General features: G+C 35.2%; 1 protein-coding gene across 1 annotated transcript in view; it reads left to right on the top strand.

Annotated features, from left to right (window-relative positions):
* Positions 1-25,789, top strand: part of Ankmy2 (ankyrin repeat and MYND domain containing 2) — a 36,270-nt gene that overhangs the window by 3,272 nt on the left and 7,209 nt on the right. The window contains exons 2-7 of the mRNA XM_047560618.1: positions 5,254-5,318; positions 9,445-9,583; positions 11,065-11,163; positions 17,738-17,898; positions 21,781-21,995; positions 22,757-22,892. Of these exons, the coding sequence (XP_047416574.1) occupies positions 5,254-5,318; positions 9,445-9,583; positions 11,065-11,163; positions 17,738-17,898; positions 21,781-21,995; positions 22,757-22,892 (815 nt within the window). The remainder of the gene's footprint in view (positions 1-5,253; positions 5,319-9,444; positions 9,584-11,064; positions 11,164-17,737; positions 17,899-21,780; positions 21,996-22,756; positions 22,893-25,789) is intronic.

The following is a 25,789-nucleotide window of genomic DNA, read 5'->3' as shown; positions in this document are numbered from 1 at the left end:
CCTCAAAAGGGAAATAAATCATTAATATTACTTTCATTAGTTTAGATATGTTAATTTTTTTAACACAAAAGTGAATTTTTATTTAAAATAGCAAAAGAAATTAGATCTGTTAATTTTTTTTCTCCAGTGAAGGTACATTTTGGCTTTATCACATCTCTTCTTTCAGTGATGTATCTCCACACCTTAAGAGTTTGTTATATCATATTTAACACATTTCTGTCTCAGACTATATCAGTTTGTCTTTCAAACTTCATTGAAAAATATTGTTTGAGATGTACTATGGGCAATAAGGAATGAATAAAGTAAAACCTCCATATGAGCCATGTTTTTCGCACTTCTATACTATTCTGGACTGTCTATGGTTTCTTCTACTATCATTAAATTAGAAACACCAATTCAGAAGCCATCACAAGTTTTTTTTTTTTTTTTTTTTTTTTTTTTTTTTTTTTTTACGTTTACATAGGGTAATGATGTTTATTATATTTTTCCCCTCCCCCCCACCCCTCCCACCCCTCCCACCCCTCCCACCCCTCTTTTCCCTCTACACAGTCCTTCTTTCCTTCATTCTTACTGCTCTCCTTAGCCTAACTCTAAACCTAACCCTAAACCTAATGCTAGCCCGTCCCACCCCCCATTATATGTCCTCATCCGCTTATCAGCGAGATCATTCGTCCTTTAGTTTTTTGAGATTGGCTTATCTCACTTAGCATGATATTCTCCAATTTCGACCATTTGCCTACAAATGCCATAATTTTATCATTCTTCATTGCGGAGTAATATTCCATTGTATAAATATGCCACAGTTTCTTTATCCATTCATCAACTGAAGGGCATCTAGGTTGGTTCCACAATCTGGCTATGGTGAATTGAGCAGCAATGAACATTGATGTGGCTGTATCTCTGTAGTATGCTGATTTTAAGTCCTTTGGGTATAGGCCAAGGAGTGGGATAGCTGGGTCAAATGGTGTTTCCATTCCAAGCTTTCTGAGGAATCTCCACACTGCTTTCCAGAGTGGTTGCACTAATTTGCAACACCACCAGCAATGTATGAGTGTTCCTTTTTCACCACATCCTCGCCAACACCTATTGTTGCTTGTATTCTTGATAATCGCCATTCTAATTGGGGTGAGATGAAATCTTAGGGTAGTTTTGATTTGCATTTCCCTTATTACTAGGGATGTTGAACATTTTTTCATATATCTGGTGATTACTTGTACATCTTCTTCTGTGAAGTGTCTGTTCATTTCCTTAGCCCATTTGTTGATTGGATTATTTGTATTCTTCGTGTAGAGTTTTTTGAGTTCTTTATAGATTCTGGAAATTAGCGCTCTATCTGAGGTATGGTTGGCAAAGATATTCTCCCACTCTGTAGGCTCTCTCTTCACATTGCTGATAGTTTCCTTTGCTGAGAGAAAGCTTTTTAGTTTGAATCTATCCCAGTTGTTTATTCTTGCTTTTATTTCTTGTGCTATGGGAGTCCTGTTAAGGAAATCTGATCCTGAGCCAACAAGTTGAAGATTTGGACCTACTTTTTCTTCTATAAGATGCAGGGTCTCTGGTCTGATTCCGAGGTCCTTGATCCATTTTGAGTTGAGTTTTGTGTAGGGTGAGAGATAGGGGTTTAGTTTCATTCTATTGCATATAGTTTTCCAGTTTTCCCAGCACCATTTGTTGAAGAGGCTATCTTTTCTCCATTGCATATTGTTGGAACCTTTGTCTAGTATGAGAAAATTGTATTTATTTGGGTTTGTGTCCATGTCCTCTATTCTGTACCATTGATCTACCTGTCTATTTTGGTACCAATACCATGCCGTTTTTGTTACTATTGCTTTGTAGTAGAGTTGAAGATCTGGTATTGCAATACCCCCTGCTTCGCTCTTGCTACTGAGGATTGCTTTAGCTATTCTAGGTTTTTTATTCTTCCAGATGAATTTCATAATTGCTTGCTCTATTTCTGCGAGGTACATCATTGGGATTTTAATTGGAATTGCATTGAATCTGTATAGAACTTTAGGTAGTATAGCCATTTTGACGATATTAAGTTTTTCTTCTTGAGATACTGTTGCTCATCCATTTTCCAAAACCTGTTTTTATTCCATAGAAGCCCAAACTATTTCAGAAATTTTCTCATCCTGGTCCTTGCATTTCAAAAGGCTAACTCTTTAGCTTATTAAGTGGCATTTATGTGTGTGTGTTTGTGTGTATGCAGGCACATGCATTTGTGATATAATAAATACGTATTTGCTCTCTGCCTTCAGTTCCTGACAGTTTCTAAAACTCTCAGAAACTCCTAAATAACAGGAGTTCTAGGTGCATCTTTTGCTCTAACATTTGTTCTTTGACCCTGGTTCCTGAAAACAGTTGTTAATGTCTTTTAATATCTGGGGACACAGGAATGTCTTTTGTTATAATAAGTTGCCTCTTGGTGGTCTCCTAGATAGCTTAAGAATGGGGCTGGTCACTAGAGCCCAAGCCCTAATTAGAATCTTTTAGTTTTGTCCTCTTGCCATCCTCCAGGAAGGGCAGAGGGGCTGAAGATTGAGTCAATAATAGATTACGTCCCTGTGTTGAAGCCTCTCCATGTATTGTTGAACTATGAGGTTTGGAGAGTATCCAGGTTACTCTAATTGGAACACCCAAAGAGAGTTTTGTCTCCCTTTCCATATACCTTGTTGTCACATTCACAGCCCCAGTTGTGCCAGGTCATTGGTAATGTTGCTGAAAGATCAAAGAAAGTGCCCAGAGATGGTATGGGAAACATGACTTTTTGAGAAAAACTTACAAGATATCAGTGACAGCTGTAAGAAGAGTTCTGTGGCAATAGGCTGAAAGTACCTCCATCCCTCAAAGTGCTTCACCAAGTAGTACTTCTGTTCCTCGTGGATTTTGTCCAGTGGTGTTTGGCTGGATGAGTGACACATATCCTTTATACAATGCCCTCAGTTCTGCACTAGTCACCACTGACAGAGGAATTTTGTGTTAGGTTGCAGAAGTGACATCAGCATTAGCTTGCTTAGTTTGCTTATGTGATAAGCAGCCCTAGGAGTAACTGTCCTGGCATACATGCAAGAAAGTAGCTTTCAGCAGAGAGCACTAACTTGCCCCTAGTGTGCCTGAGAAAGCCAAGTGTCCTTCAAGATAATATGTATCTGGACATTCTGGCCCAGGCTTGCTCTCACTTCTTCCCTTAAGTTGGCTAGGTATTTGGAAACTTTCGGGAGCATTCAGGGACATGGTGTTTTACTGTCACCCTTTTCTGTTTTTGGAGGATGAGGGTACTGGGGATTGAACCCAGCAGCACTTGACCACTGCAGTTCATTTTAATTTTTTTCCTTTGAGACCATGTCTCACTAAGTTGCTGGGACTGGCTTCAAACTGGGATCCTCCTTCAGCCTCCTAAAGTTCCCCCTTTCTTGAAGGATGATACACTTGCCCTATGTTTCTCTTCCATTGAGCTTTTTAGCTGCATCCTTTGTAATGTTCTTTAAAATTAGTAGGCAAAGGTTTTCCCTGAGTTCTGTGAGCTATCTTAGGAAGACTTCAGACTCAAGAAGAACACCCCATTGTTGTCTGCTGGAGAATTGATTGGTGTTGGAAAATAAAACCTTCACATATCTGGTGTCAGAAGTGAAGTATTGAGTGAGAGTTTAGCAGAAGAGAACAGTTTGTTTTTTTGTTTTTGTTTTTGTGTTTTTTCCCCTCATTACAACTTGCTTTGTCTCTTTACACTTAAAAAAAAATGTTCTCTGACCAGATTAACTCGGATTGTTGGCTACTGAGCAAACATTTTATAGAATTAGCAGACTCTTTGCTAATGAGAGCCAAATGATTTTGATTGTAATCCCCATTCTCACCTTGACACGTAGCAGGCTTTGACATGCTCACAATCCCTATAGTGTTCTTCACTGCATATACATCTCCTAGCCAAAGCAACTGCATTAGTTCCCAGTGGAGAATGGGATTCAGCTGAAATGTCTTCCTCAAGTGAAAATGGTATGCAGGAGTTTTTGTTCAGTTTTAATTCTTCTCTAAAGCGGGTTGAGAAAGTCTCTGACAAGAAGCCACAGGTATGAATAAGGTTAATATAGAATTTGCTTATTAACTTGAAAGCACCCCCTTCTCTTCCCAACCCCCAGCCATTCAGCTAACGATACCAACTGTCTTTGGTTGGAGTTCAGGGTCAGAAAAATGCACTATTTACAAAAATAGCTGCTGTCATACTCCAGGGACATGTAGATCATTCTCTTGACATTTTCCCAACAGAGCCATGTCTTCGTATACCAAGGGGAATTTCTCTTCCTCCTCTGTTGGAGTGCAACACTGAGAGGACTTGTCTGTGAGGTGGGTTGGGGGAAAAGAACATGCTAATCTTCATTAAGTATTCCATCTTTTACTCTGGAAGACTAGCAGAATTTAGCACATTCTCGAACAGTAATTCTGAAAAGCAGAGATAACCTATTTGTTAATGTTCTTTTAGAGAAGAGGCTCATCTCATCCTTTCTCCCTGAGAACATCAATTTTTTTGTTCTTTTTCCAGTCAAACCAGAAATTATTTGGCAGAAGATGTCTTGTATTAATGATGATAATTTCAACGTTCTCTCCCACAATCACTTGCTTCTGCCATTACGCCTCACAGAAAACTGGAAAAACCTGATAATCATGGCCCAATTATGAATGGTTTCCAAATTCACTGAGGACTGACCTTCAAATTTAAATTTGATCACTTTCAGCATGCTGGTTTGAATATTGACCATAGAACACTTTTGTGGGGTACCAGACTTTACAGTTGAGTTTTACCTAAGCATTTCCAAACCAAGCATTCCATTATAAACATGCAACAATTCATAAGACCTAGTGCTGACAAATTATATAAATACTGACTGACTGCATTTTAAATTCCAAGTATTACACTGACTGGAATTTAAGCTGTGTATGGTAATTTAGATCAGATGTTCTTTAAGATTTGTTTCAGTATTAATCCTTATGCTTTGTGGTTATTGTATTACAGCCAAAAGGAAAATGTGGCCAATTTAACATAATTTAAGGTCAGTTAAAGTAAAAACGGGATGATCTATTTTAGTTTCTATAAATCTATTCCTCTGGACTTTATGAATAAATAGTATGTGACTGGATGCTGTATTTCCTTGCAACCCAAGCTGACTGGCCTTAGTTTTATAGATAAACCTTTAAAGTTTATTATTTGATATGTTTAATTTGAGTGGTAAATAATCTTAGTTTTCAACTTATTTTCAGGTACTGTCCAAGAAGCTGGAACACTTTTATCCAGTAAGAATGTTCGTGTTAACTGTTTGGATGAGGTAAAATGAAAAACATTAAGTTTTATTTCCTGCGTGAATGGATAACATATATAATCTGTCAATAAAAGTTGTCTAGTATTCGTGTTCAAATTATGCTGACAATCTCCAAGCCAATGTAAGCAGTCACAAAAGACATGCATCTGAAACATGTTTAACCTTGTTAGTAATCAAATAAGTACAAATTAAGTCCAAATCATATTGTTTTTGGTCAAGTATAAGAAACAAGATCTTTTATATACTAATTAATTATGTGTTATACTATTTTAAAGGAAATTTTAGCTGATATCAAACAGGTTCACCAAATGCATTATGAAAAATAAAAAGTAATCAAAATAATTAAACATATATCTTAGAATATGTTAACTCTAAATAATTCTTACCAACAGGCTAGTGTTGGTACACTCCTATAATCCCAGCAACTCGAGAGGCTGAGGCAGGAGGATGGTAAGTTCAAAGCCAGCCTCAGCAACTTAGCAAGAGCCTGTCTCAAAATAAAAAATTAAAAGGGTGGGAATGTGGCTCTGGTTCAATTCTTGGTACCAAAAAAAAAAAATAAAAAAAAAATAAAAATAAAACAAGAAAATAAATCTTAGGTTAATGAAGAAGTAGAAATAGAAATTGCCTACTCTTGAACTAAAAATACAACATTTATCAAAAGGTGTGCTAGGTGACCAAAGTGATATTTAGAAGAAATGATATGCATTTATCATTGTACTTTTTCTTTTTTTGGGGGGGAGGTGGGTGCCAGGGATTGAATATGAGTCCTTTTTACCACTGAACCACATCCCCAGCCCTTTTTATTATTTTATTTTAATTTCAAGACATGGGCTCATTAAGTTGCTTAAAGCCTCACCTTGTTGCTAAGGCTGGCTTTGAACTTAAGATTCTCCTTCCTTAGTTAGCCTCCCAAGTCACTGAAATTACAGGAGTGTACCACCATGCCTAGCTATCATTGTATATCAATCTTTGTGATGGTCTAAGTTTTAAACTCATGGAATTATATAAAAAGACTAAAGTATACACAAAAAGTAAGAGAAATGAGTTAGGAAAAATAAAATTAAATATAATAAAATATTTAAAAGCCATAAAGCAAAGCAACAAAATGAAGACTAGATAAATTGGAAATCACCAAAATAAAACCTTTTATGTTTCAAAGCCACCATTAAGAAAGTGAAAATAGAACCTATAAAATAGGAGAAAAATTTTAAAGTATATGTGAGGTGGGACTTCCAGCAAGAACATGCATTAAAAACATCTATAAATTAATAAATAAGATACATATAACTTTATTCAAAAAAATTCTTTACTCCACAGAAAATAGATCAATGATCAATATACACGTGGAAAAATGCCCAACATCATTAGCCACCAGGAATTGCGAATCAAAGCCACAATGACATACTACTTTATCCACTTGGAATAGTTATAATTTTTAAAAAGTAGGTAATAATGAATATCCATGATGATGTGAAGAAATTAGAGTTCTTACAGAAATGCAACATAGTAGCCTAATATTGATGAATTCTTTGAGAATTATGGAAGATACATATAAATTATCTTTAAAGTCATTGTATTTAAAGAATTATAAAAACTTATTTTTCATACAATTTAGTTAAATAGATATTCCTAGTTTGTCTTTGGGAAAGGACGCAGAAGTTAGAAGTTTCATTCTGGTCTTTCATTGGATCCAAGATGCCATAGATTTAAAAACTCATCTAGATTTTAGAGATGTTAAAAAAGAGGGGTAGCAACATTATGATTTGTAGGATTCCAGTACTCTTAAATGGAAACTCAATTTCATAGATGTTAAATATAAAAATGAAATATTTCATAAAATTGATGAATTACATTTAACACTAACATTTTATGAAACTTCACTACTTTCCTAATTTCAACAGAGCTGAACATTCAATATTTTAATTTTTTCCTGAAACTGTTATAATTGGAATGTGGCATATTAAATTTAATTTACCAAATTTATTTTAAACATGGGAATATTATTCTTCTAGAAGATTAGCAGTTGTGTTTTGAATTATTCATCTCAATTTCTTGGTATTAACTCTGAAATAGTATAAAAATACTAGAAAGATAGAAAATTTATAGTGCTGGCTTTACATCTCTTGGAACATCAAAATTTATAATACCACTTCTTTTTTGTGGCCCATTGAAATGTGTCCATAAAAGGTACTAGAACTAAGGTGATACATAGTAACATTGCACTCAAAGTTTATAATTTACTTTATACTGCTCTAAATTCATACAATGCAAAATTGAACTAGGAGATATACTGCATTATTGACACAAGAAAACATCATCAGTTTCAGAGACTGCACAGCAAACGATGTAATTGAGATAACTTTATGTTTTTGGAAAGAAGCTCACTTATTGGTTGGCTTTAGAATATAATTCCCGCTATGGTGATAACTGGTAAATGAGAAAGAACAGGAGAGAAGAAAAAAGAAAGAACATTTTAAAATGAGAGGAAAGGGAGTAGTGGGAAACAATGGGAAGTAGACAGGTCAATGGGCAGAACTGATTAACACAGTTAGTTAAAGCACAGACAAGAAAATGAGCACCCTTTGGCTGCCTAGTGTTCTGGATGAACAGAAAATGCTAAACTCCCTGACTGAAGCCTGACTCCTAAAAATTTGTGAAAGAAATACCTGATTGCTTCTTTGTGGTAGCCCTGATAGTCCTTCCAGCCTGCTCTACACATTCTCCTTTTATGTGCAGGTTATAGCATCCATTAGGGCTGTCATCCTATGTTCTCAATTTTTGCTTTACTCAAGGCCTATTCCCATGCAGTCCATTCCCTCTCCCTAAAGCATTCCACTGGCGGCCTGCGTACAGTGAGAGTCTGAGTGCTGCACTAACCCATCCACTCTGTTCCTGTAAAAACACTCAATTAAGGGTGTCTTCAGTTATTATCTCCTTATTTTTCCATTTTTATACCCAAGAAATATTGATTACTCCCAATGAGTTTCCTCTTGTGTAACCACCTGAAAGGTCCTATCCTTCTGTCAGCCACCTTCTTAAGAACAGTATGGCATTGTGTTAAGATGATAGTTTGTATTAAGAATAATAATCTGGCCAGGCATGGTAGAACAAGCCTGTAATTCCAGATACTCAGGAGGATGAGGCAGAAGGATTGCAAGTTCAAGGACAGCCTGGGTAACTTAGTGAGACTCTCAAAAATTTTTTTAAAGGCTGGAGATGTAGCATAGTCTCCTGGGTTCAATCCTCAGTACTGGGAAAAAGAAAAATGTCTGAAATCATCAAAAGCAATTCAAATTATATTAGCATTCTAAGATTTACAATAATGAAGGATTATGTGTTTAGGAAGGTTTTTATCCTAAACCACTTTGGCATTCCAGCACGTAGAGTTTAGTCTGGAGAAAATTCACTTATAGAAAACAGCTCATTCATGTATCCACCAAATAATATTAGAAGCACAGTACATATAAAGATTACTATTTCATTGAATATGTACAAAGTATTTGGAGACCAAACGATATAGTCTATTGTGAATACTGCCAATCATCTCTCTATATACAGTCATATATATGATATCATAATGTGATCACACTAGATGTGATTTGGGGGATATTTGTTTTATTAAATGATAGTACTCTAATAAACACTTGTTGCACCTTCTTTTTCTCATTGGCAGTAATACATTCAAATTTTTCCAAATGAGTAGGTACAGATAAATTAGTTTATTTGATAGCTAAATAATACCCATTGTTAAGGCTATGCTATTCTTTATTCAGCTTTCCCCTTGATAGGTATCCTGTTTGCTTAAAGATTTTTCTTCAGTTTGATATGTGTTTATATGTTCCCCAGGAGCTAAGTATGTATGGTAGAGATGAGAATGCTGGGAAATCTGTGTTCCTGTCTTTGGCCCACCCATTTATTATTCATGTGAGGTCAAACATATTCTTTCTGAATTTGTATGCTTATCTATAAAAAAACCCCTCAGAAATTGATGAAAGATCCAGATGGAGAAATGAATATAAAAATTACTTTACAGATTTTAACATGCCTTTATTAATTCATGTTTATTTTATGTTCATGGTAAGGAAAATGTAAATATGTAAAATTAATGTGCTTCTCCTTTCTGTTGAAGAATGGAATGACTCCTCTCATGCATGCAGCATATAAAGGAAAACTTGACATGTGCAAGTTACTTCTGCGACACGGAGCTGATGTGAATTGTCATCAACATGAACATGGATACACAGCCCTCATGTTTGCTGCACTTTCTGGTGAAGTCTGAGCATTTGCTCTATTAATATTAGTTACTTACACAAGTTTGTTTTAAGTACATATGAATTTAAAATTAAATGCATTTTTATTTTAGTAATTTTAAGATCAAATTTGATGGGATAGAATGGTGGGAATTGGTTTTTGAAAAGTTATAAAGTATGAAATCAGTTATATAGCTAATTTGGTAATCTGTTCAATTGGTTTTTTATGTTGCCAATACATAATTGAGGAGCTGGTTTTTTTAAGTTAGTTACTTTGTTTTATATCTTGATATTTTTAGGTGAACGCTTCTTGGTTCTCTTGATCAAGTAGCTGCTATGATAGGGCAATTTGTTTCACTGCAATTTTAAAATGATCACCCATTTAGAAATTTATTCATGATGTTTATTATTTGCTGAAAAAGACAATTGAGAAATATGATCTAAAATTAAATGAGGTTATCTGTGATTATTGCAGTTTTTCAATAATCTCATATTTTAAAAACAGCCCCAAAAGGACAACATTGACTAATTTTATTACATAAAATTTAAACATTGTCATATATGATATATACCATAAATAGTTAAAAGAAAAATGAAGGAAAATATTTATTACATATCTTAAATGGTCATATTGCTATATTTGTATATAAACAATTCTTATAAATCAACTAGAAAAAGGTAAGTACTGTATTACCAAAGAACAAAAGAAATACAATTAGCTGATCAACATACAAAACATTTTCAGCAATAACCAAATGAATTATAATTTTATACTTATTATATTGGCAAAGGTTAAGAAAGTGATAATGCCCAGGAACTGTTTGCAGTGTTTTGGTGAGTACATTTTAGTCCAACTTTCCTAGATGTCAGCCTGGCAAAATACATTGAAAATATGCCTAACCTTCAAGCCATCCATATTTTCCAGGAACAGTTCCTCAGGAGATCATGACTCAAATTTAGAAAAATGGATGGAAAATAATATTCACTAACTGTAGTTTTTAATGGCAAAGCATCTGTAATGATTCCAATAGTGAAAGAACGTGAACAGCTATGATGTTTAATAGAAAAACATCTAGAAAGATAAATTCTAAGTGGTTAATAGTTATTGCAGAACCTTAATTGTGAGGGTCAGAATGAGTTAGTGGACATTAAAGGAGAATTCCTATTCATTTTTTCTCTTCTGTTGTTGTTTTTGATACTTTTGTATGTTTGTTTTGATTTTATATTGAGGATTATCATTAGGAAAACATTTCAATTATTTTTAAATACGATAGTTGATCCCTTGCCATTCCTTTTTTTTTTTTTATTTGCCTGATTTTTAAGTCGGTTTGTAGCATTTTACTTTTTACATATAATTATGATTCATATTTTGAAAAACATGAAAATATTCCCATGATGGAAAGCTAAAAGTTAGTGGAGGAAGGAGAGATATAGATAATTTTGAAGGTATTTACATTGTGCGTTTCTTATATTAACAAATATATTTCCTTTAACACCAGGTAACAAAGACATCACGTGGGCAATGTTGGAGGCTGGTGCAGAGACAGATGTTGTCAACTCTGTAGGAAGAACTGCAGCTCAGATGGCAGCTTTTGTGGGTGAGTTTTTGCTATAATTTTCCATTAGATTATTCTCAAAGTTTTCCTTCTGGAAAAAAAAAAAAAACACCACTTTGCTTCTCAGAGTGCAAATTTTGTTGTTATCTTTTAAAAAACAAAATGTTTACAGTCCATTCTCTCTAGCATAATAAAATACCTAATGACACTTTGGGGAAAAAGAACAGCTATATTGAATTTCCATTTTGTGAGATACAAAGAGTGGTAGGGCCATTTTAATTGCAGTCAAGTGCTTTGAAGTACAATGTTTTATTTCTCTAATGGAAGTAGTTTGACTTAAAGTTTAAAAATATGGACTGTGAAGTCAGCAATCCTAAATTGAAATTTTGGCTGTGCCATTTAATAACAAGGCACTTAACAATTCTTTCAGTTTCCTCATTGTAAAATGGTTACAGGGTTATTTTAAGGATTAAAAGAGATGATAGACTTAAGGGACCTTACGTGCAGTCCTAAACAAATTGTATCAGTTTCTATTAATAATTACAACAGTGATGCAATTCTTTTTAGGAAGGAATGTTTAGTGATAATATTCAGCTGCTTCATTATCTTCTCAATCAATCACAAATGTTTATTTTGTGTGTCTAATGATTCTTGGCATGTTAGTCCTGTTACCTGATACAATATATGAGTTTAGGACAAAATGACAATGAATGCTTGATCATTGACATTCTGGCCTCATTGATCTAGTAATTAAGAGAGTCCATTGATTTTTTTAAAAAAAGCAAAGACAGAAGCATCTGATTTATTGGGTCTGCAGTAAGTGAGCTTGGGGCCAATGATTAATTTTTAAAAATTCTTAATGTTTGTAACCTACATACCCAGTATCACTCTTAGGTGGCTCAGTTATAGTGGTCAACAGTGGTCAACAGCTTTTAAATGCCATGAAAACATGGTATTTAAAAGCAAATAGCAATGACAGTGTGAAACTCTACATCAAGGGAGAATTTAATTCCATAGAAAAACATAGGAGGAGATATTCTTTTTTATTCCAAGGTGTTTGAGTTGAGATACAGTGGACATTAGTCAGGTATGCACAACTGTAACTAAGTATCAAGTTAAATTTTATTATTAAATTTTCTTAAAGAGAATAGAAACTTTCATTGATTAATTCAGATACTTAGTCACTTTGTGACAGCTTTATAAAAACAAATATTCCTATTTTATTTCAATTTGATTTCAGAAGGATTTGAGAAGTGTATGGCCTTGCTGTGCAAGCTTCAGAGAGATATTTTGTCTCCCTGTTGGGGACCCCATGGTTGCTCTCTGCTCATCTCTAAGCTAATTTTGAGGGGGTCAGTGCAGTGGGAAAAGAATGCTAAACTACCAATATGGAAACATATTTTAGTTGATGTCTGCTGTTACTGGCATCCTGAGAAAATCCAATCACTTCCATGAGCCTCAGTTTTCTGATCTATGTGCAATGAAGCAGGGGAATTACATGATGCCCAAACTTTTGTTTAGCTCTATGAGGATCATTGTGTCCACAATGAAACAAAACAGAGCTCAGGTAGAGGTTAACCTTCCCAAGCTCATAGGCCTGGAAGTGGAGGAGCTTTTCTTGCAGTCATTAACACATGTTCTTTTTTCTTTTTCTGTTTTTTTTTTTTTTTTTTTTTTTGGGTGCTGGGGATCGAACCCAGGGCTTTGTGGTTGCAAAGCAAGCACTCTACCAACTGAGCTATCTCCCCAGCCCCCTGTTCTTTTTTCTTTACACTGCAACATTAACAAAAATCTAAAGCAGAAATTGTCCACGGTCATATTCTAAAATAAGAATAGAATTTTAATCTGTTTAGACTGATTTCACTCACCGAAAATTACATTGCACCCTTCAGTTGGAAAGATTACTTATGTTTTCCATATACATAGCTTTTAAAAAACATCATTCGTGCCAGGTGTGACACACATGCCTGTAATCCTAGCAGTTCAGGAGACTGAGGCAGGAAGATCACAAGTTCAAAGACAGCCTCAGCAATTTAGTGAGGACCTGAGCAATGTAGTGAGACCCTGTATCTAAATAAAATATGAAAGGTATTAGGAATATGGCTCAGTGGTTAGGTGTCCCTGAGGTTAGTCCCCAGTACCAAAAAAAAAAGTCACTTCCCCTTTTTGTTTCCTTCAAGTGGGTCAGTATATATACATGAGCATACACTTGTACAAAAAAATTTTTTAAATGCGATCAACTATACAGTAAACATTCCTTGCAACTTGTTTCCTTCACTTACCAGTACACCATGGGAGTTCCTCCAAACTCAGTAAGTTTAATCCAGTTCATTTATTTCAATAGCTATATAACATTCCTTGATATAAATGTTTCCCAGTTCATTTAGCTCCTCCTTGTTGACAGATTTTACAGGTTTTTTTGACCACTTCAGTAGAAACTATGTAATAATCATCCTTGCTATAATTATTACAGGTTAGTTCTTTTGTATATATAAGATATATATTCTCAGAAGTAAAGTTGCTGAGACAAAAGATATATAGTTTTAATGTAAGTCTAGATTGTTTTCCAAAAGGATATAGCAATTCACATTAGTATCCTCAACTGGATGTTAGCATTCTTTCAGTTTTGCCAATATGATAGTTGAAAAGATGGTAGATCATGAATTTACCTTCCCTTCATAAGGAGAAAGTTTCCATTTAGTGAAATTAAACTGCTATTGGTGGTCAAATGTATTTTCTCTTCTGTGGATGGCCTGCCCATATTCTTTATTTATTTAAAAAATTTTTTAGTTGTAGGTAGACACAATACCTTTATTTTATTTATTTATCTTTATGTGGTGCTGAGGATTGAACCCAGTGCCTCATACATGTTAGGCAAGCACTCTACCACTGAGCCACAACCCCAGCCCTGCTCATATTCTTTAATTATTTTTCTTTTTTGGTGTCTTTTCTTATGCCAAGGAGTTTCGTGTATTTTATGGTTGTTAAGCCCTTCTCTACCAAATGTATTTCAATTATTTTATGCCAGTCTCTCTTTTTTTTTTCCCCTTTGATTTTTATGAGGGGCTTTACCACAGGGAGTTTATTTTTAAGTAGTCTTATTTTTATAAATTCCATGTTTCTTCTCTTGTTAGAGGTCTTCTTGGTTAGGGGATTACACAAGTATTCTCCTAAATGTCCTTTGGATTGTTTTATCTAAGGATTTTTTTTTTGTACTTCTAGAGTTTATTTTTTTGAACAGTTTGTTTTCTCCTGGATATTTAGCTGTGATAGTATCATTTATTAAACCACCCAGCTTTTTCCCACTGTACTGAAATACCACCTTAAGTTAAATTATCTTTTATTTAATGGTCATTATATATATGCAGAGAATAAACATCTATTTGATGTCAGAACTTCCCATCCAACTACATAGTATGTCTTTATGTGTTTTTTGGGGGAGGACTTGTTTGGTCTCTCAACAATATTTAATGGATTCCTTAATATCAATCATTTTTAAGAAGTTCATATTGAATAATTTGTGGTTATCGTCCCTATTTTAAGTTGAATTCTTACTATCACCTCAACACTCTGCCACTTTTCCAATCTCATTATGTGTAAAAAGAGAAGAACTGTTGATTCCTTTTTTTATTCTTGTCATCTCTATTAGTCTCTTGGATTTTACAGCTTTTCAATTCCATTTTATTTTGTATTTGCATTATTGTCAAATTTCAAATTAAAGATAAATAATTCATCCTGGTTTTAGTGAACATGTTTTTAGTTTTTCACCTTTTAATATGGTATGTTAGTATGATATTGTTATTGGTTTTTATCACTTCTAGTTTTGCAAATGAGAATTCAGTTTATTTTCTTTTGTAAACCATTCATCTTTTATTATGAAAGAATGTTTGATGTTTAGTTCATCCTTGAAATTAAACAGTTTTACTAGGATATGTTATGAGTTTTTGTAGGCTAGAAGACTCAAGTCTAGTCATTGTACTACTAGAGCTAAATGATGTACTGACTTTTTCCCTTAGTATTTATTCTTTATATTGATAATACTTTATATTTGTGTATTCAGAATTTATAAATTAAAAATCAGCAAAACTAAATATTTAAGAATTCCAATTACAAAAATTAAAACACATTATCAAGTAAAAATTACATTTACAAAGATAAACTTTAAACATATATATCACTATAATATAAATCATTAGTTGATTAGTTGAAACAAAATATCAAATTAAGCATCACCTAAAATGAAAAAGATTGATCTTGACAAAAAGTAAAGTAATATTATCTTTACCTTTCAAAAAGGTATAATATTAAACCCCTAGTCTTGTGACAATGTCATTGTAATTTTTATGTACAGCCATGTCCAACTGCTAACAGTGTTTTCAGACTGTACTAATTGGGGACTGATAAAGAGGGTCAGTTTTAAAGTAATTCCATATTTCCCTCTGACTCCTTTATAGTCACACCAGATAAAAAAGTATCTGGTTTGGTAATTTCAATGAGATATTTTGGAACAACTTTTTTAAAAAATATAGGAACATATGTTTTATTCAATCTGGGTGTAGATTGTGTTTCAAGGAAGCATGTGTAATCTGTCTCATCTTCTCTAGTTTCTTCAAGTACAGTTGTAAGACACACACAGAGATACCTGTACTGCCTTTGCTGCTATCATATTCCCAACGCACCTTCCTTAGGAGGAATGTCATTTTCCTCTCTTCTTTAAGATTCTGGAGGGAGATCTGATCATTCCCTGGAGAGCGCTTTGGCTCATTACAGATTTTTCAATTTAGATTGTTGCTGTTTGACTTCTCCTCAAGGTGCAGGCCATTGAGCTTTCTGATATAAGGAAAGGGAAAGAAAGAGAAAGAAGGGATGAAGGGAGGAAAAGGAGAATGAGAGAGAAAGTGAAAAGAAAGAAGAAAAAGACCCCCTCTCCCACCCAAAGGAAAGATAAAAAGATAGAAACTAGTGACCTTACTAACTGGTGGTTCGGTATTTGATGGTAGCATGAAATACCAAAAACGATATTGTGATCACTACTAAATTCTCTTTCCCAATCAGTGACATATTCTTCTATCATTTGTTTAATTCTTTCTATATTCCTTTTTTTCTCTCTGGGATTATTCACTATTAGATTTCTTGGATCTCTTCAGCTCCCTTCTCTCTTCTGAAATAATTTTTATCTTTGAATTATTCTGTCTTGTGATGCTTTGTTCACTTGATCTGCATTAATGATTTAGTTCTCAATAGTCAACAGGATTACCTCTTTCGGTTTCTGTAATAATCTTTAAAATTTAGAATGTTTCTGTGGTTCTTGAAAGTCTTTATATACTGCAATAGAATCCACTGAAGGGCTGTTATTTTCCAGCTGTGGTTGTGGCCTTAGTTGTCATGGTTAATGTTAGTACACTGTCAATCCAAGATGCCATCTGCCCTAGATACTGTGTAGTCTTGGAACTGCTGGGTCTCCCTGGGTACTTTGCTCTGTGTCTGTTAGGCAGCCAGGGGAGGATGCCAGGATTAGGCATCAGTGGAGGAAGTGCGACAGTCTCTGCCTTTGGGCCCAGGGTTGACTCTGGTACAAAGAGGGATTGCTCCATTCCCGTGTTGTCCCAGGAATGCCCAGAGACAAGCTGAGCCCTCTGCCAGCCTCAAGTGCCGAGGGTCCAGCCGGCCCACAGTGCAATCCCCCTGCAGGTCACCTGTTGTCGAAAGAATCAAGCAGATGCTCCCAGGACCGTGCACACGTGGGCAGGCGCCTCGCAGGCAGCCCAGGGCGGATCACCCTTCAGGAGCCGCGTCAATCAGGCGCCCTTCCGAGGACTGGCTGCCACAGGGCCCTCGGCCCTCACCAGGCAGAGAGGAGGAAAAGGTTTCTCCTCCAGAGATCACGGAAGAGCCTGTGCCCTCGAGTGTGCCCTGCAGGTTCTGCCTGCTTGCCCAGAGTGGCCACTTCCCTGCTCCAGAGAAGTAGTGGAGAGGGAGCGCAGGAGGGGGAGGCAGCAGGAACTCACTCCGAGGCCACCAACCTCGCTGGGAAGGGTTTGCTTCGGTAGAACCATTTCTAATCCTAGAGATGGTCAGAGGAGTGGCTTAGAGATTCATGAGAAACCATACTTGTGGGAGCAAAAAAAAAAAAAAAAAAGGAAAACTCTCTCAGAGGCCATGCTTTTCTCAAATGGGGGGGGGGGGAGGATAGTTTAATAATAATTATTATAGTGATATACTTTATATTAGAGTATATTTGAATTACGTGTGAATACAACTGGTTGTGACTAGGGAAGCACGATTATCATTTGTGTAGGGGTGGAAGAAGAGACATTTAAATTACACCCAATTTTTACAAAAGACTTTAGGGTCATTAATAACTTGAACACTACTTTTTTTGTAATCCACATAATCTTCATATATTTTGTGGATTCTGCACCTTTAAAAGATTGTTTCTTTACTTTAGAATGCTTATAAATGTTCTCTAAAATAATGTACCTCTCCTTTTCCTCCTCCACACTCCCTTCCTGATGCATGATTACTTCACAAGGAAACAGCATCATAGTTAAAAAAAATCCAGATGATGCCTTGTTTTAATGATAAAAGTACAACTTTTCTATTTTTCTATTCAAAGGTCAACATGATTGTGTGACTATAATCAACAATTTCTTTCCAAGAGAGAGACTGGATTATTACACTAAACCCCAGGGACTGGATAAAGAGCCAAAACTGCCCCCAAAGTTGGCAGGCCCACTGCACAAAATTATCACCACAACAAATCTTCATCCTGTCAAGGTAGTACGGTGTTGATTGTATTTGCTTTTCATTTCAATATTGCTTCAGAGTTTGAACTGCTCTTATTATATGGGATCATAATGGTCTGGGTTTGAGCTTTATAGATGTGGAGTTTGGAGTGGGCTCCTTTGTTCATTAGATTTCTTGAAGGAGCATGCTCAGCTGAAACCTAGGAGACAGCGGGGGCAACACGCTGGAGTAGGAGGAAAGGCCAAGCAAAGAGTGGGGCCCAGGTGGAGTCGTCTTCACCCCATCTTGCTCTGAGTGGCAAGTGATTCAGGCTTTTGTGTCCATTCCTGGAGAGAAGAGACAACTTGCCATCTAGAAAGAAGTGAGATGGCTGCCATTGACTGAGGACAGGAGGAGGCCACTCTGAACCTTTTTCAGCCAACACTCAGAGTGGCCAGAGCCTGATGCACAGGACTATTAAAAAGGATCTGAGTAGTGCTCTGTTGGCATCTCCTGTTATCTTTCTAGGAAATATTCTGAAATCATGAACACATCTTTTTTTTTTTTTTTTTTTTTTTTTTTTTTTTTTGTGGTACTGGGGATTGAACTCAGGGCCTTGTGCTTGTGAGGCAAGCACTCTACCGACTGAGCTATCTCCCCAGCCCCATGAACACATCTTTAATGCAAGTGACTCTTCGATGACTTTAAGTAATATACTTCTTCCAGCAGTTAGTCAAATCTAACAGATCGTTCAACTTTTAGACCAACATATAAGTTCAAATTGCTTAACTGGGAAGCTTCAAGAATCATTCCTCACTATTTTCACTGCTATTTTGTTTGGATTCATCATTTTATAAACAACAACAACAAAAAAAAACTGCATAAAAAATCTGAAGAAAATGGAACTTAGAATTTACCTTTAAAAAAAATTGCCTTTTTTGTGTTAATGGCTCTTTCCTTCCCAGCACACCTTCAGAAGAGAGAATTCCAGGGAACAGCAGCATCACCTCCTTGTCTGTGACACTCTGATGTGTGGCAGGCTTGGCTGGGAAGACGACAGGTTTTTCATAGGGATACCAGATTTCTCACTGTAGAGAATGTATATGGTTTTATAAAATCCTTCTTTCCTTTTGCCCTGAGTATTACAGGGATTTCTAGTTTAGATTGATTGGAAGAAGTTTCCTCTATTTTTCTGAATCACCAACTCTTTTTTCTTCAGTGCTGGGGATGGAACCGATGGTAGCCCATGTGTTAGACAATCAGTCTACCCCAAGTTATATCACCAACCCCGAATTCACTGACTTTTTAAATCTACATTTCTATGCCTTTAGATTACGAGGAGGTTCTGGAATAATTTTTGATGTTTGTATGGAACCTGGTCTTTCAGGTTTAAAAAATCCTAAGAATTATTCTACCTTCATGTATCTTTAAAGGCATATATTTTGAGTAAATTAGGTAAAGGGCATATTTATACAGGTAATAAATTGCAAAGGTATATAATCTGAAATATTCTACATAATATTTTTGTATCACTTAGTCTGATAAAAAGAGATTATTCTATAACCATAGTAACATCCTTCAGACCTGACCTTGCTTTTCTTAGGTATAAAAAATTTATTCACTTGAAAATATTTCTTTTATCTATACTTTGGATCTAACAGCTGCCCAGTTGCTTTCATTATGGTCCATTTCCATTGTTTCACTTCTTTTCAAGCTAGCATGGTTCTTCCTAGGGAGTATTATAAAAAAGTAACAAGCAGCCATTGTCTAAAGTCAAATAGCTTTTAAACTAAGCACAGAAATTTCCTCAATATACAACTCACCTTTCCATTCCCTTGCACATAACATAGCTGCATTTGTGTCTAGGTTAAGTGGCTGCTATGGCAGTAACGATGTGTTTATTTTCAAAAGGTACTTGGGGAATTATGCTAATAATCAGAAAATAAAGGTTATCTAGAGAAAAAAAATCACAGAAAAAATAGGAACAGAGCTGAGCAGGGTCTCTAAGTGGAAAGGAGAGAAGTGTACATAGAGCAATCCTGTTTTTGATTATTAAGATGATTGTAAAGTCCCAAATTATTGATATAGCAATTTTAAAAATGAAATTTGGGGCTGTATTTGTAGTGGTAGAATGTTTGCCTAGTTTGTATGAGGCCCTGGGATTGATTTCCAGCACTGTAAATAAAGCAGGGGGGCGGTTAAAAAATGAATTCAAAATGCCACTGCATGAACGTATTCTCAGGTATCGGTCTTTTGAGAGTTCAGATTCAACTAGTTTTTAATGCTGAAAAGCATACATTTCTTCTCCTTGGTAATTAATAATAAGGATTCATTTCATAATATATTACTTCATAATGCTGCACAGATAAAAGGAAGGAAACTAGCACAAATATTCCTTTGTGTACCACTATGTAAATGTTTCAGGAAATGCGTGCTAATGCTTCATTACGCTAAATTCAAGCTTTATCTGTGCATACATAAGAAATGTGGAACCCAAAAGAAAATGAGAGGTAAGTAAAAAAGAAATGTGAGTTATCATATTTGTAAATATTTGCTCTGTAAAATAAGGCCTAGTGTCTCAAGACAAATCATTAATCTAGGTTCTCTTTGAGATTCTTTGAAAAAGAATTCTCAATTGTAAGTTAAGAGCTTATACTCTGATTGCAATGCAATATATAAAATTATTGAGCAAACAATTTTAAATGGCTGCAGTAAGCAGACATAAACAAGGTAATTAATGAGTCTTTTCCTCCACAAATTAATTTTTGATATATATTTGGAGGGGAGAGTAATCAATAAATTGGCCAATAAGGATTCTGATTATATGTACTTAAGCCTGATAATTTATAAGTGTTAGATTTTAAGAAAAGTAGTTTATATATAAATCTAGTAGTATCGAGATTAAGTGAAAATCCTGTTTCAGTTTTTCATGTCCATTTAATCTGTGTTAAATTTCCAAGAAGGCTAGGTATAGGTTTTACTTTAACAAATGATCTTTCTTCATACCTGAAGAGAAGAATGTAATTTATTAAATCTGCTATCTGTGTTTCCTGACATTTACAATTCCTGGGATAAGTAGTTAACTGGAACATGTAGATTAGCAAGTACTGACTGTGCACACAATTGTGGTCATGTTATATAGATGTTCACCATGGGTTTCTATGCAGACTCTCATATAGACTGAACTTCAAGTAATCTGTGCTGTAACAAAGCTAATAAGAAAAATACTCATTACACCAAATTCAAGCTTAATCTGTACATTCATAAGAGATGTGGAACTTAAAAGTAAAAAGGTAAACAAAGAAATGTGGGATTCATAATATGTAAGATTTGATAACTCTTGACTATTTCAAACACTTTTAAAGCTATTTATAGTTTCTTCTTTGACCTATTCACATTAGTGTAGATGATTTGAAGCATCTTCATGAAAATTTCCTCAGAGAAATATAGTTAATTGGAAAGAAAAACAATTTTATTTTTATATTTTTTAATAAAAATCTCATTTCCTTATAATTAATAAGAATTAATGAGAATTATGCTTGTAATCATGAAATTATAGAACTTAGTAATGCTAAGTAAAAGGAGTGATTTCTCAATGACTTGATTTATACATAAAGATTGTACGAATGTGCCATGATTATTCTAGAGGCAATAAAACCATGTACTTGAAGTGACATACTAATACCTTGATTCAGAGAGATGGCAGGTCATGTTTTAACTTTGATATGAAGAGATATCATGATGTTAGAGTTCTTGCGTATGAGTTTTATTACTTTGGAGGCAATTTGCATTCGAATTTGAATTAGTACACCAATTATATGATCCTAAGAAAGACTTTATTTGGTAATCTCTTGCATTCAACTGAATTATCTCCCTAATTTGTAAATAGAAAATATCTCATGGAATTTCTAAGTTCACTGGAATTTCTTTTAGATTGTGATGCTTGTAAATGAGAATCCTCTGCTGGCAGAAGAAGCAGCCCTGAATAAGTGCTATAAAGTGATGGATTTGATTTGTGAAAAATGTATGAAACAAAGAGACATGAATGAAGTATTAGCTATGAAAATGCATTATATCAGCTGTATCTTTCAGAAATGCATTAACTTCTTAAAAGATGGAGAGAATAAATTGGACACCCTGATCAAAAGGTACTGTTTTTACCATGTCATGTGTAAACTACAGACAAGTAGATAATGTTTTATTATATGAAACCTAGTTATCAATTTAAAAATTAAGAATTTTAGCAGCGATTGCTACTGTTGGGATCACATTTAGTCTGCAAGAAATAAGGGGACCGACCATATTATACTTAGATTGGTTATTTACAGACTTTGCAGTAGCTTTTTTGTTATCATTGGTTTATACATGAGGATTCTGAGGTTAAGTAGTATGTATAAGATCATGCAGCTAGAAAATGCCTAAGTCCAAGTGTGAGATTCAGTGTGTTGTGGTAGAGGTTGCTACTGAGGATTCATAATGGCACTCAGGGTATTTCTGTTGCCGTATTTGGGAGAGCTGAGTGTTGTCCTTGTTCTCTGACCACCAGAGATATATTCTCTTGCAGCTTTACTGAGAAATGGGAACCAAGTCAGAAGGGTGTGACTCAATGAGTTTGTATTCTTCCTACAAATAACTGACGTGGTAATAAGTAACCAACTAATCTGATAACAGTGGTTAGCTTTTTCTAGTGGGGTCACTTTTGCCTGTGCATCTCAGAACCTGGAAACTTGTAAAGGCTTGGCCTAATGTTCAGGTTGAACTGCAGTTTGAATTGAGTCCATCTTCATGATTTAAAGAAATGATGAAAATCTTACGTAACGAAGAAGAAACTAATAAAAGCTATTGGGTTCAGCTAGTAGGGAATGTTTAGTGAGTCAGCTTCAACATGTTCTTAAAAAATATCTTTCAGCTTGTTAAAAGGCCGAGCTTCTGATGGCTTTCCAGTGTATCAGGAAAAGATCATTAGAGAAAGTATCAGAAAATTCCCTTACTGTGAAGCTACACTCCTCCAGCAGCTGGTGCGAAGCATTGCTCCTGTTGAAATTGTAAGGCTCCTCTTAACCAAGTTTACTATCAGTAAGACCTAGTTACTATGTGTTCTATCATTAAAGATGAATTATCTTTTAGTATTTATTTTTATTTTTTGTAAAGTTTTTAGGAACTAAAATGGAGATAGGTTTGCCTACTAAACCTGTTCCTGTTTATTCATTTCCCCTCTGGTGATCCTCTTCTTACATTTTTATAGTACTCAATTTAATTATCAGAGTTTCTTTATGTAGGAAGGTAGATGGTTATAATAGACACTTAGATTTTAAATACGTCTGTGAAACCTATGCAGGTGGGTACACATCTACTGTGTAATACAGATACACACAGGTATACTTGTAGCTATTAAGAATTATCAGTACAAGGTCTTGCATCATGTACAGATGATAAGAGGTGATGATATCCAGGCTGTGGGTGTGTAGCTGAATGATCCATGGGAAGGTTCATGTGGTTCCTAATCTCAAAGCATATCCCAGCTTCTTTTATTCCTTCTTGATGCCTCTGATTGGGAACCTTCCACACTTAAAAAAAACACAAACAAACTGTGTATATGTATTTCCCAGCTAAATAAATTTTGTTAACTTTATCTCTGTTTTTTTAAATTACTGATTGTCCTTTTACCATTTATTTAAGTAGTATTTCTTAAGACGTTCTCTGTCTTCCTTATTTTGATTATGTTTCTGTTCAGCTTATCCATCCCATTCATGCTTTTATATATATCAGTCAAATCCTTTATCAGTGTCAGCCGTTGTGTCTCAGCCAAGAAACTGGTCCTGGGCTGGGGTTGTGGCTCAGTGGTAGAGTACTCGCCTAGTACATGAGGCCCTGGGTTCAATCCTCAGCACCACATAAAAATAGAATAAAGGTGTGTCCACCTACAACTAAAAAATATATATATTAAAAATAAAAATAAAAAAACTAGTCCTAAAACAGGTCTCCCTCTCTCCTTCTGGCATTTAGTTTCATTCTCTAGACTGTTGTATCACTCTTAGTGCAGAAAATCAAGGCTAGAAATGATTTCTGGCTGCTCCTTTGTACATTAAGACTTCACCTACTGTGAAATATGAAATAGGCAAGAAGATCTCATAGACTTCATACATTAATTTATTCATGAGAATTCCCTATCTGGTCAGAGATTCTTTTTTTTTTATTTGTTCTTTATGTAGATTATATTTTGACATACTATACATACATGGAGTATAAGTTATTCTAATTAGGATCTCATTCTTGTGGTTGTATATGATGTGGAACACACAGAGATTCTTTACTTTTCCATTTTAATGTAGTTTGCTATTTGGTATTTATGCCTTCAGACATAAAAGTTAGCAAATTGTGAGGTTAACTTATTAATTATAAATATGTTTTGGCTGCTCATATCAAACTCCAGCCAACTAACTTAAACAGATAAGGATTTATATAGTCACATATACTCAAATGCCCAAGGTAGGCAGACCAGGTCTGGTGCATTTCTCAAAAACACTTTCCACCCAATTTTCCTTAGCCGTGTGGGTTCTCATAGTCATGCTGACACCCACGTGTTCACAAGGCTTTTGACACTTCCTACAGGCTCACATTCCCATCCCAGGCAGGCAGAAAGACAGAGGGTCCCATATCTGGAACATATAAACTCTCTGAGACACCCTCTGTCTGTATCACATGACCACTGAGCTGCACAGGAATCTGGGGAAATGAGTGTTTTTGTCTTATTCATACTCTACTGCTCTAAACAAGATTATGCTTATGTTAGTGAGGAAGTTGGAGAAACTGACATCAGAAAAGGAACTAGCAGAGGCTGCTGTGGGGGGGTTCCAGCACTAAGAAGTGCTGCTGGCATTCCACCTTCATGGAAGAAAACAGAAAAACTTAAACAGCAGCCCAGAGTACTTAAAAAAGTCAATGCAGGTCAGCGTAGGGTTCAACAATTCATCTTAGCCCCACATGATAGAATAATGTGATTAAATTTAAAAATATAATGATTCATATTTATGCTAATGATCTAAGTCATCAAGAAAAGGTTCATAATAAAGTTAAGATAGTACTTAATGCAATTTAGAAAGATGTTTCTTTTTAAAAATGTTGTCCTTTGTTATGTAATCTACTCTCTGGAGAACTTTATTTTGAATGCTTGTAGTTGAGTGCAGATAGCCACTGTTCATTGCCTAATAGTTTTTGTTGTATCACAAGTTCTTAAGCCTCTGAAATAATTCTGACCTTTTCCTGTAACATGAGGTTCCCAGGGCCGCTACCTTGAGGATTGCCTGTTGCTTTCTGAGTGTTCGTGCCTAGGTTCACCGGTGGCAGGTTTTGATTCCTTCTGCCTGGTACAGGACTCTGCTTCTATCAGTCACAAAGCTTAGTAGGAAGTGTGGCACATGGCCAGATTTAAGAAATAGTACTGCAGCATTGCAGCAGATCATGCTGTTGCAGATGTTTTGCTGTGTCCATTGATATTATGTATTTTAACTTTGAAAAGCCTAGCTCCTGTCTCTGATTGTATAGGATACATCGGATAAAGCTTCCTATTTATTTCCAATCTGAATATCTTTTCATAAAAGAAGCTCTGGCACCTAAACAAATTCTTGTTTAATTAAGTAGATAACAAGATTTTGTATAACAGGAAAGTTCTTGTCACACATCAGTGATAAGAAAGATTCTCTGTGGTTTCTCATCTGTTCCATCATTAATTTTTCTTTGGAAGTAGTAGTTCACATGAACAGCCATATTCCTAGTAAAATATCCTTTGGTTTTACCTTCAGTTTTATTCATGGGAATGTCAGTGTGTTGTATGATTCCCACAAAAGTCCCATTTTGGGGGAGATTTTGAATATGTCTTGGGCAGTTCTGTGAAGAACTATTGGGATATGAAAAATGTAATTGTTGCTGTGTCTATTGGATA

Source organism: Sciurus carolinensis, chromosome 8, assembly GCF_902686445.1.
Source record: "Sciurus carolinensis chromosome 8, mSciCar1.2, whole genome shotgun sequence".
In the NCBI taxonomy this organism is placed as follows: Eukaryota; Metazoa; Chordata; class Mammalia; order Rodentia; family Sciuridae; genus Sciurus; species Sciurus carolinensis.
The sequence above is the reverse complement of the archived record's forward strand: the minus strand, read 5'-3'. Positions and strand labels throughout refer to the sequence as shown.